General features: G+C 48.1%; 1 protein-coding gene across 1 annotated transcript; it reads right to left on the minus strand.

Annotated features, from left to right (window-relative positions):
- Positions 1-51: 51 nt before the first annotated feature.
- LOC310686633 (cytochrome P450 1A5-like) lies at positions 52-11,844 on the minus strand. The gene is made up of 7 exons (XM_083460535.1): positions 8,779-11,844; positions 5,397-6,252; positions 4,251-4,377; positions 3,392-3,481; positions 3,169-3,292; positions 2,581-2,667; positions 52-1,531 (listed from the first exon to the last, which is right to left on the minus strand). The coding sequence occupies exons 2-7, from the start codon at positions 6,231-6,233 to the stop codon at positions 1,243-1,245; spliced, it is 1,554 nt and encodes a 517-aa protein (XP_083316661.1). The 5' UTR covers positions 6,234-6,252; positions 8,779-11,844; the 3' UTR covers positions 52-1,242.
- Positions 11,845-12,151: the final 307 nt, after the last annotated feature.

Raw genomic sequence — 12,151 nt, forward strand, 5'->3', positions numbered from 1 at the left:
AAGCACATTTTCATTTAAGCTGATCAAGCAAAGATAACTGCAAGCCTGAAATTCTTGTAGAAAGCTATTTTTATTTATACATCATCATCAATATAAACAGCACTGTACACATATAGTCCCCGCCTAGAGTTTGGCAGCCACACATAGTTAGTCCTCACCCCCAACTGAAGGGAAGTCAGATCAGACTACCGTTTTCACATCAAAAGTGCCTGCAGAGGAAAAGGGATTTCAAGGAAGACAAGAGATGTTCTGGGACCAAGCCCCCTTTCTGTCCCTTATGTCTCTATAGATAGCCCCATAAACAGATTTCCTGTATATACCACCATTACATTTAATTTCTTTACTATTGAGTTTCTCAGTGTACAGCATCATAATACTTAACTATATGAGAATGATTCATGAAGCACAACTTGCATTTAGTAAACACAAGTGAGACCCACAACAAAATGTTGCACTTTAAAGTATATTCCTGAAGTTTTCAATGATATTTCCTTTGTTTCTCCTTCCTAGTTTTTCAACGTGCTGTCAAAGTTCTGTGACTACTGATCAGACACTGTTCTCGTTTGTCTGTCTGTGGATTCATCAAGGATTTTCCTAAAGTTTGTTTTAATTTTTTAAACTCTTGATCCCAAACCCAAGCTTGCTAGTTCTTCTCATCTTAGGCATGGCTGGTGCCATTTTGCTATGTAAGGACTCACAGTGTGAAGCTGAGTTTGCTATTAGTATATATAAGTGTGATTATCTGGTTACAATGTTCTGTTAGTAGTAAAGGTTTATAAAAGTGTGAGTCCACTGCCCCTTTTAACAAGGCCTTCAGGAAGCAACATTTGATGGGTACATACATGCCTAGCCACTTCCTCTTAAATGTATGTTTGTACAACAAGCATGATAACCTCTCAGTTACTTGTCTGCATCCTAGAAAGACTCTTCCAGTGAAGTCTTAGTGTATGACCAAAGCCACCACAGTATTATGGTCAAATCGGAGAAGTCATTCCATGCCATACAAGCCCACCTAGGGCATACTTGGTTTCAAGTCACTTAAATGAAAATGATTACAGTGCCTCATGCCATTACCCAACCTATATAATTTGCCCACTTTTGTTATTTGGATACAGCCTCAATCCATGGTACAGCCTGGGTGACCAACCCACTCCTAAGTCAAGCTACAGATACGGCAGGGTAGGAATCCCTCCTCCCCGGTCGTCCCAATCTTCCTTTGCTCCCAGATGCCACCACTGGTTCTTAGAAACGCTGCCTAATCTGGAAATGCTCACACTCCTTGTGTTTCATTGTGAGTCCATACTGAGGGGTTAAGTCCACTGTCTTCCCGCTGCACACACTCAGCTCCAGCTTCTGAACGATGGTCGTCAAGAAAAGGAAGACTTCGCCCTTGCCAACGTTCTCTCCAATGCACCTCCTCTTGCCCAGACCAAACGTCAGAACCTTTTCGCTCTCTGCTCGGTTTACTCCCGTCCCGTCAGCTGTGAGAAACCGTTCTGGGTTGAAGGCAGAAGGATCTCGCCAAAGCTTCCTGAAGAAACAAAGAGCAGGTGTTTTAGACCAGCGGTTTCCAAACTTTTCGTGGGGCCCCACCCCCTTGGTTCCAGAAACACTTCCCCAGTGGCCCCTGCCCTACCCTCCAAAAAGCAGCATTCGGAATAGTGGTATGCACAAGCCACACAATAAAATTCAGAGCAGTAACAATTAACTGCACATTTATTCAAAATACAATTAAAACTGTCCAGTTTCATTAATTCAACAAAAATGAACTTGATCCAGTGACGCCAGTTTTTCCAACTCTGTCATTTATACCTCCGGTGCCCCCATTTGCCTCTTGGTGCCCCCCCAGGTAATTCCCCAAGGAACCACTGGGTTAGAGTTCCACTGCCCCATTTTGGGAACCATTGGCGTCCAAACTTTTTTCAAAGAGGGCCAGAATTGATGAAGTGAAGGGCCGTGAGAGCCAACCAAAGTTGTTGTTGACCTTTTTTTTTTAGGACTGAAGATGTTGAGGTTTTTTAAGGAGTTTACCCCAAGAAATAAACTGCCACAATGGCCAGTTTAAACTGACCAGTAGGCCAGATTAGGCTCCCAAAACGGACTTTGGACATCCCTGGGTTAGACTCTCATTTCATATGAGGTTTGGAGAAAGCACCCATTTTGGTGTCTCCAATAGTAAATCCAGCTGCTTGAAACTGGGAAGAGTTATAGCAGGGGAATGGAAGCCTCTCTTTTTGGCCTGTGAGCTATATTTCCTCGTGGACAGCCTTCCAGGGCTTCATGCCACTGATGGCTAGGACAAAAGTGGGAAGAATAATGAATGTAACATTTATAAGTAGGCTAGTTTCTGCACACAATGACACGATCCAGCCAAGGAGAACTCGGATGGGGGGTGCAGAGGGCCAGGCTGGGAGGGCTGAGGTTTGACACCATTGGGTTACAGCCTCAGCCTTTCCATCCAGAGCCAAGTATCTCAGGGATGCAGGGTTTGCACTGAGAATCAAAACCATTTATTTGGGGCAAACTGGAATATGGTAGCTCTACTCCATGCATTACAAAGTGGGTTCCAGAGATGCTTACGGATCATGGTTGACTTGCCACTGGTTGACGAAGACGCAGAGATCCTTCGGGATGTAGAAGCCATTCAGTGCTGTGTCCCTGGTTGTGCTACAAGGAGAGAAACCAGAACACAATTTATACATACACAAGAAGCTGCAGGTGTTTAGTTCTTATGTGATAAAGGTGGCATGGGCTGAATGTTAAAATGACTGCAGTCCTAAAGCATGTATCTCTGGAATAAAGTATAATTAAACTTAATTCAAAGTAAGATGATTTAGGAAAGCAGAGTTCAGACAAGCATGGAGGAAGTCAAGCAGTAAGTTAGGAGACAGGGCAGATTTACAGGTTGACACTATTGATGGATCATCTTTTCAGCTGCTAATGGTACAATCCTATACATATGCCTGTCTGGAAGTACTGTATATTCTATCAACTTCATTCCCAGTCCCAGGTAAGTGGGTACAGGATTGCAAGGATAAAATGGAGCAGGGAGTGCTATGTACACCACCTTGATCTCCTTGGAGGAAAGATGGGAAATAGTAATAATAATAATAAAATATACCAGGCCAAAACTGTTCCCTTGCCAATCCTGCATTGTGCAAGCCTTACCAGTGAGGGATTGTGAAAGGCAGGAAGGAGGAATGCCTAAACATTTCCAGGATGAAAGCTTCTGTGTAGGGCAACGCGGAACGATCTGACAGCCTGGGCTTCCTTTCTCTGCCAATGGTTTGGTCTGCAGTTTCCAGAAAGAGGCAGAAAGTAAGATGGATTCAAATTTAGCTTTGGGCAAACACAGTTTTGAAACGCTTGAATTAGGAGTGCCAGGATTTACCTATTTCTTCCTGCATTTTCTTCTGGATTTCTGGAAACGTCACCAAATACATGAGGGACCAGGAGAGAGCAGTGGTGACTGTGTCAAAACCTAGACAGGGATCAAGTGGGGAAATATTCAGCATCAGGTGCAAAACTATTGAACATTAATGCAACATGTCTAGGAGCCCAATTCCAAGATTCCATTCTCTGTACTGAGGTATCAAAACCATGCAGACTCTGAATTAGTTGTTAAGATACAGAGACAGGAGAGCCAATGCGCTACTTCACAAAATGGATCAGAGATCTGAAGCTACGGTTTAAAAAAAGGTAAAGGGACCCCTGACCATTAGGTCCAGTCGTGACCGACTCTGGGGTTGCACGTTCATCTCGCTCTATAGGCCAAGGGAACCGGCGTTTGTCCGCAGACAGCTTCCGGGTCATGTGGCCAGCATGACTAAGCCACTTCTGGTGAACCAGAGCAGTGCACAGAAACGCCATTTACCTTCCCACCGGAGCAGTACCTATTTATCTACTTGCACTTTGATGTGCTTTCGAACTGCTAGGTTGGCAGGAGCAGGGACCGAGCAACGGGAGCTCACCCCGTTGTGGGGATTCAAACCACCGACCTTCTGATTGGCAAGTCCTAGGCTCTGTGGTTTAGCCCACAGCGCCACCCGGTTTACTGTTCTTGTATTTGGTGAATTGGTGTGAACATCGTATCAAATGATAATGACCAATGGTTGTAACTAGATAGGCTTTTGGCCTGATCCAGCAAATCTCTTATGCTAAGCAGCATGCACGATAACTTCAATGGGAGGTGGAGGAGGGAGAAGACAGTTGAAAGGTTCTCTCTAGACTCTAGATTAGCAGATTCTTACCAGCTCCAAAAAGATCGCTGACGATATTGACAATCTTCTGATCCGAAAGCAGGATGTTTGCATTCTCATCCAGTTTTTTCTCTTCGCAGTGGTTGATCAGGGAGTCAGTAATGTCTCGGATGTTCTCCTGAAATACAAGTCCAGAGGATAACTCGTGCCAGTCCTCAAGTCTCTTACTGCAGAGCCAATCCCGGTCAGTTAGAAGACAGACATATAAAACTCCCTTATATCAGGTCAGGCTACCTGTCTATTGAGACTCACCTGGTATCTTCCCTACATACCTTCAGGCACTAGGCAAAAAAAAAGGCCTCTTCTCACAGGCCTTTAGCTAATTAAACAATCTGTGGTCTTTTAAACTATGGGGGATGTTGTTTCGATTGTTATTATGCTGTGTATTTTTGTGTTTTTTTACTGTAAAGTGCCCTGTGGTCCTTGGATGAAGGCTGGTATATAAATTTAATAAATAAACAAATAGCCCACTGTTGACTGTCAGCACTTTGGCAGATGTCTCTCCCATCACCTGCTTCCTGATCCTCTTGCTAGGTTTGCCAGGGAACGACCCTTCTGCAAGCAAAGCGTATGATCTAACATGAGCTGTTACAGAATAAGCTACAAGTACAAGAGCTCATTGTAGCTCTCCTGGCTGCAGGATGCTTCAAGGCATACCAATCTTCCTAAAGCTAAGCAGGTCGAGGTCTAGACACTGCCTGTATGGGAGACCATCTGCAACCCTGTAGACACCACCCTGTTCCATAGCTGATACATGGGATGTAATTCAGATGTCAGAATATGGGCTAAATTTCATGTTGTGGTTTCTATTCTGCATGAGCCCATTTCCCAGGCATCATATAGCTTCCTTTGCACATTGACATGCAATCTGGTGTATCTACTGTGTGGAGATCTATGGCTCCGTCAACAAATACAATCTTTTAAAGTCTGGGTGGGCAGCATGGTACTTGTTCAGATGTTGTTGGACCATGGCAGGTGAAGGGCACCCTGTTGCCTATCCCTGCAGCAGGTTATGGGCAAGCAAGTCATTGCAATGCCCTGGTCGGTCTTCTACCATGTTGGTGACGGTCCAGGAATACATGCCAGAAATCAAGGATGAAACTTTCCAAACTGAATGGTTCACACACACAAACATACCTTGTCAAAGCTCGTGTAATGGTCCTTAACTATCTTCAGTACAAATGCAGTGAAGCGCTGGTTGAGGTCCTTGAAGGCCTTCATGGCACGGCTGGGAAGATACTGGAGGACAGGGATGAAGTCTGCCGGGTTCCCGGAAGCAGCCGCCGCCCCAAACTCATTGTTCAGGTTCACCAGACTGAGCAGTTCCTGGTCTTCATGGTTATAACGCTTCCCGAAGCACATGGCACAGATTACGTTGGCCACAGAGACCACAAGGTACCGGTAGGGGTCAAAGCTCTTTTTCTCATCCATCAACTCCTGGAACTTCATGACAAGGTAGTCTGCCTCTTTGGAGACGTGCTCCTCCAACAGACAAGTGGAGGAGGTTGGGCTGGCAGAAGCTGAGAAGGCCTTCAGGGCATTCTGGGCCAGCTTCCTGCGCGCTCGCCACATTTCCCCTGAATCCCTGCCGAAGGTCAAGCTCTGGCCATCCCCAATGTACTGGAAGCTGTAGAGGTCAGGGCGCCCCGAGAAGTCTTCTCCTTGCTTCACCAGGGCTTGCTTGATAGTTTCAAGCCCACTCAGGACCAGCACCGGCCTTGTGCCGATATGGATCTGCATCACATCTCCATATCTCTGGCTCATCTGGGTCAAGGCCAGGTGAGGGTTCTTCTGAAGTTCTAGGACGTTGCCGATCAGCGGGTATGCCCTTGGCCCCGGGAGCTGCTTCAGCCCCTGAGGGATCCGCTGCCGGAAGGATTTGATGACAACCAGGAGCAGGCAGAAAAGCGCAATGGCCAGGAGGATTTCTGAAGGAGACATAATGCTTTGGCTACCCAGCAACACTGCCTTCATCTTCCTAGATTTAAGTGTCCTAATAAAAGCAGAGAGAAAGAGAAGAGCGGGAGAGAAACAACATTGTAAGTGCAGGGACCAACTATCCGATGGTTATAGCGCCATCTTAACACTGAACTGCACTTGCTTTTCGACATCAGGAGTGTTTTCAGGACTGAAATTCCTCCAAACTCAACTTTCAAGCTGAATAACGGATGGCCATCTGTCATGGATGCTTCAGTTGTGATGCCTGCACTGCAAGGGGGCTGGACTAGATGGCCCTCAGGGTACCCTCCGGTGCTGCAATTCTCTGAGCACCTGGAGGGCCAGAGGATAATTCCTCTCCTGGGGCATCCTTAGGACTGCAGCCTTGGGCTCTTTTGCAGGGTAGGGAACCTGCGTCCCTCCAGACAGTGCTGAAAGATGGCTGCCATCACCCTTGACCGTTGGCCAAGCTGGCTGGGGCCAAAGCCGGCTGGAGTCCCAACAACATCTCAAGGGCACCCTATTCCCAACTGGTGTGAAACCAACCTCGAGAAGTTATGCAGGGTACCCTCACCCTGCCCCTCCTTAGACTGCCCACACTCATTGCCAGAGCCAAGCTCAAGCTAAACGTGCTCTGAGAGCCAGCATGGTACAGTGGTTAGCGCTGGACTAGGACCTGAGAAATCAGGGTTCAAATCCTCACTTGGCCCTGAAGCTCACTGAACGTGACCTCGGGGATCAGTCACTGCTCCTCAGCCTAACCTACATCGCAGGGGGGTTGTAGGGATTAAATGGGGGCGGGACATGTGTGCCATCTTGAGGTCCTTGGAGAAAAGGGTGGGCTGGAAACGCAATGAAATAAAGTAAACTCAGAGGAGGCACGCATGATCAGCTTCTGTTCTACATATATCTGATGGGAAAGTGGAGAAGCTCATTCTCAGCTGCCCCAGAGGGTAGGACCTGAACTGACCGATCTAAATTGCAAGGAAGGAGATTCCAGCTAAACCTTAGGAAGAACCTGCTGAAGGTAAGAGCAGTTAGACAGCAGAACAAACTGGAAGGTAGTGGACTCTTCTTCCTTGGAGGTTTCTAAAGGGAGCTCAGATGGCCATCTATCACGGCTTACTTAGCTGTAGATAGGTAGCCGTGTTGGTCTGCCATAGTCAAAATAAAAAAATTCCTTCCAGTAGCACCTTAAAGACTTAGTTGGTCTTTAAGGTGCTACTGGAAGAAATTTTTTTATTTTGGCTTACTTAGCTGTGATTCCTGCATTGCACGGGCTTGGAGGAGATGACTTTTGGGGCCTCTTCCAACCCTTCAGTTCTATGATTCTGTATTTAAAATGGGAACAGCCTGTGATGGCTTTTCTATACGTCTCTATATGTTTAATCTCTTTTTATTGCAGCACAAGAGTTCTATAGGCCCTGATCCACATTTTTTATATCCCCACATCTCCCCTTGTCTTGCAGTGGTGAGAAATAATCTTGTGTGTGTACAAGCAAGGTTTTTTGTTTCAGCGCTGACAAGTACTGGGAAACCATAAGGCACTGGGAGGAGGCACACACAGAATAACAAAATGTCCCAGGATTCAAAATGACCCAGGGAGGGGGAAGGAGGACTTTGGTGCTCACCTGAAGACTGTGTTGTGTCACCATCCAACATGTGCCCATGACACACACAAAAAAAGAACACAAAATTTCATAACTTCAACAGCCACATCTTCCCACCAGCAATTCATTTTGTGCTGGGGAAATGTGATTTCCCCCAAGACCAGGCTTGCAGGCTGTAGCAAGGACAGAACATCCAGATCACGCATACATGGAAAACCATTCACACATTCCCTGAGGAAAGGCACCATCTAAAAAAAAAAAATCTCTCTTAAAAATGATTACATAGCATGTGGTAGGTCTTTTTTAAAATAGGGGTGCAGCAGGGCAGTGGCGTAGTGTGGGTTGCCAGCACCCGGGGCAAGGCAAGTAATTTGCGCCCCCTAATCCGTGGATTTGCGCCCCCTAACCCTAACCCCCAGATGTTGCGCCCGGTACGGCCGGGCCCCCCCCTGTACCCCCCACGCTACGCCACTGCAGCAGGGACAGGCTCACAGCTGATCTGAGGCATCCACCAGGCTTGTTTGAGTGGCATCTAGAAGGCATTCTGTGCATGCTCAGAGGCATTTTTTGTCAAACCTCCTCTAAATCAATAAGGGCTTACACACGCACACAGCCAACGTTTGCAGGGCGTTAGACTACATGACCCTTTGAGATCCCTTCCAACTCTACAATGCTATGATTCTATGGTTTCAGTTCTGCAGCAAAAAAAAAAATGTGAGTGGAACATATAATCATTGAGGGTTAGGAATAACCAGCTCCCTCTTAAACAAAAAGTTCTCATAGCAATTGTTTTCCCTAGAAAGACGACCCAGAGAAAAGGTAAATTGGCCACAGGCAAAAAAAGGTCCTTCCCATCCGCAGGCAAGCGTGCATGCACACATTCATACGTGCAAGGAAGATCTGACCCGTTTTCCAGGTCAAGCACTGGGGCTGGAAGAGGAGGAGAAGCCCCCTTGGAGTGCTCAGCTCACCGATCAGAAGTTTCAGCCTGTCTCCACCGCTCCGTCCAGACCAGCTTTGCCCGCGATGCCCACTTTGGCTCCGGATGGGATGCCTTCACTCGCCTCCTCCTCCGAACACGCTCCCCGAAGCACCGCTTTCGGCTCGCTTTATAAGCGCCTCCTCGGGCTCTGATTGGCCGGCAGCCCTCGGGTCACGTGGACGCAGCGAAAAACTTTGTTTTGCCCGGTTCTCGCAACCCTTTGCGCGCTCGCGGCAGGGAAGCGGGTCGCTGCGCTCCGACACTCGCTGCCCAGGAGTTGCGCCCCGACGGCGTGGGCTTAAGTCCCGAGCCCCCTGGCCCCGGCTGCAGACAATGGGAATAAGCTAAAAGGAACCATTGATGATTTATTTTATTGCTTTTCAACATATTGGGAACACAGCAAAGAAATTCCCCCATTCGCCTCCAAGTTTATCAAATCCTGCCTTAGCCTTGTTCGCGCGCTCAGTGAATGCCGGTCGTCGGAATGTCCCTTAGAGCATTCCACGCGCTCAGTTTTATGATTTCATTATTAAATGCATATTTTAAAAAAAGACTAACCAAGTATTCCAGGCAAAGGAAGGAAGCAATTGAGGAGATATGGTCAAGTGGAAAGTAAGGAGACGAAAGGGATAAAGGGAAATATTAAAAGAAACTTGTGCAAACGAGGCAATAAGGCAGGATTCCAAGATCTTTTTATACGTTTATTGTGGGGAAAGAAAGGAGCAGGGAGGCGGCGCTGCTGGCTAACTGGAAGATGGCCAACTAAGTTTTATTCTATGCCTCCCCTCCAAAGGAGTCCCCCACACTCCGCAAACTTTACTCCCCATCTGAGGAGCAGCTCCGGTTTCTCCTGGATGGAGGCCAGAATGCAGAGCTCCAGCTGGAACGGGCCTTGCTGCACAGGTCTCCGAGCATACAGTGGATAAAAAGCTCCATTTTCATGCTGGCTGGGTGGCTCTAGGATGCTTGAGACAGAGACCCCACTGCAGAAATAGTAATGGGTCTTTGACACACACACCGCAAACACCACACTTCTGCACATCCTATGCAGTTCTTTTATCTGTTGACAAGACTTTTTATGTGCGTGATTGAGCTCCTGTCGCTGATATGAAGGCATGGGCAGAACTTCCATATTGTCTTAACAAAATAAAATAAAAATAAAAAATTACTTCCAGTAGCACCTTAGAGACCAACTAAGTTAGTTATTGGTATGAGCTTTCACGAAGAAGTGTGCATGCACATGAAATCTCATACCAATTACTAACTTAGTTGGTCTCTAAAGTGCTACTGGAATGAATTTTTGTTTGTTGGTTTGTTTGGACTACAGCAGACCAACACGGCTACCTACCTGTATCCATATTGTCTTGTTTCTTTGTGGTGTCAAGAAAGTTCACGCATTCAGCTGCCCCTCCTCTAGTGGACAATGGTCTAGAGCTGATAAATCACTTGGATGTCCCAAGGATCCTTCAAGAGTTGCACTGGTGGCCACTTTGCTTCCAGGCAGAATTCAAAGCATAGGTGATTAGCTACTAAAGACCTACCTGTCTTAGGGCCCAGGACACCTCAGGGACTGCTTCTTCCCCTACCATCTTCTCCACTCTTTACTCATCAGAAGGCCCTTCTCTGCATTCTTCGTCTTCTTTGGCAATCACTTGTAGCCAAGTAAGATGGTCTTCCATGAAAATGGTCTTAACTGTGAGTCCGTAAGTGACTGTGGAAGCCAATTCTGGATCCACATGTCTTTCCATAGTGGGGACATAGGTTTCCAGGTGGGAGCTGATCACGGTGAGGGTGATCAAATGTGCCAAACGTGCCTTCCTCTTAACATGTTTTCCCCTTTCATCCTGAGTTCAAGCGTCTTCTAAGCCCATGACACCTTTGGTAAAGGCTGTTCTCCAACTGGAGCGCTCACAGGCCAGTGTTTCCCAGTTGTCAGTGTTTATACTACATTTTTTTAGATTTGCCTTGAGACAGTCTTTAAACCTCTTTTGTTGACCACCAGCATTACGCTTTCCATTGTTATGTTCAGAATAGAGTAGTTGCTTTGGAAGACGATAATCAGGCATCCAAACAACATGACCAGTCCAATCAAGTTGATGTTGAAGAATCATTGCTTCGACACTGGTGATCTTTGCCTCTTCCAGTACACTGGCATTAGTTCGCCTCTCTTCCCAAGTGATGTGTAAATTTTTTCGGAGACACCATTGATGGAATCTTTCGAGGAGTTGGAGATGGCGTTTATAAGTGGTCCATGTTTCACAAGCACACAGCAAGGGTGGTAGTACGAGGGCAGGGCCATGGCTGGGGGGCATGGCTGAGTGGAACAAGAGACAGAGCCTTCTTGGTGACTACACCCAGGCTGTGGAACAGTTTGGCCTTCCAAACAGAGTTGGCCATTTCCAGGGCTGGCCCTGCCTTAGGCAAGCCTGCCCTCCTCCCAAGTCATCTCACCACCCTGGTCATTTCCTACTGTTGGAGAGCAGAGCTATGCCTGCCACAACCCTGCAATGGGAACCTAAGCCAGTGGAAAAGACAGTGTGGTATAGTGGTTAGAGCATAGGGCTAAGACCTGGGAGAGACCTGGGTTCAAATCCCTGATGGCTTGCCTGCCTGTGGCCTTGGACCGGCCACTGACCGGTAGCCTAACTCAGGGGTCTTCAACTGGTGGGTCGGGACCCACTCGTGGACAGTGGCCCGATCCAAGACGGGACGCAGCAGGGCCACACCGCCATGCGAAAGCACAGGGAGATCTTGAGAAAGGGTCAAGTGGGTCCTGGGTCTGAAAAGGTGGACGGGCACCTGGCCTCGCCTACTTCGCGGGGTTGTCGTTGCAGGATGAAAGGGGGAGAACCGCGCCCCCCCCCCTTGAGCTCCTTGGAGAAGATCGCGGGCTGGCGGTGCGCAAAGAGCCACGTGCGCGCTAAGCAAGCCTGGCGGATCGGGGACGCGGCGGCGAGCGCGGAAGTGTCCCGGGAGCGCGCCCGGCCTCGCGTGAGAAGGCGGCGCGGCAGGCGGGCGCGCCTCGGCCTCGCTCCCTTTCCTTGGAAACAAACTCGGGAAGCGATCCGGGAAAGGGGCGGCTCCGGCTGGCGTGACAAGGGGCGCGCAAGTGGCACGGCAGGCAGATCGCGCGCGGAGATAAGCAACCCCGGGGAGGAGGCAGCGGCGCCCGGAGCGAAGCGCCCAGGCGCAACTTTTCGTGGGGGGGGGGGAACCCCTTAGTCCCCACAAATCCAGCCCCCACCCACATAAGAAGCATTCAGCATAGCGGCTTGAACGAAGGTGATAGCTCGATGAAATTCAAGAGAGCGGCAATTAATTGCACATTTATTCCAAGCCCAATTAAAACTATTCACGTGAAT

This window comes from Podarcis liolepis, assembly GCF_965112155.1.
Source record: "Podarcis liolepis genome assembly, chromosome: 9".
In the NCBI taxonomy this organism is placed as follows: Eukaryota; Metazoa; Chordata; class Lepidosauria; order Squamata; family Lacertidae; genus Podarcis; species Podarcis liolepis.

Coding starts and splice junctions, on each gene's coding strand:
- LOC310686633 (XM_083460535.1), bottom strand. CDS start 6,233: ATGAAGGCAGTGTTGCTGGGTAGCCAAAGCATTATGTCTCCTTCAGAA. Junction 3,482..4,250: donor CAGCGATCTTTTTGGAGCTG/GTAAGAATCTGC, acceptor ATCCCTGTCTAG/GTTTTGACACAGTCACCACT. Junction 2,668..3,168: donor CCTTTCACAATCCCTCACTG/GTAAGGCTTGCA, acceptor CTCTCCTTGTAG/CACAACCAGGGACACAGCAC.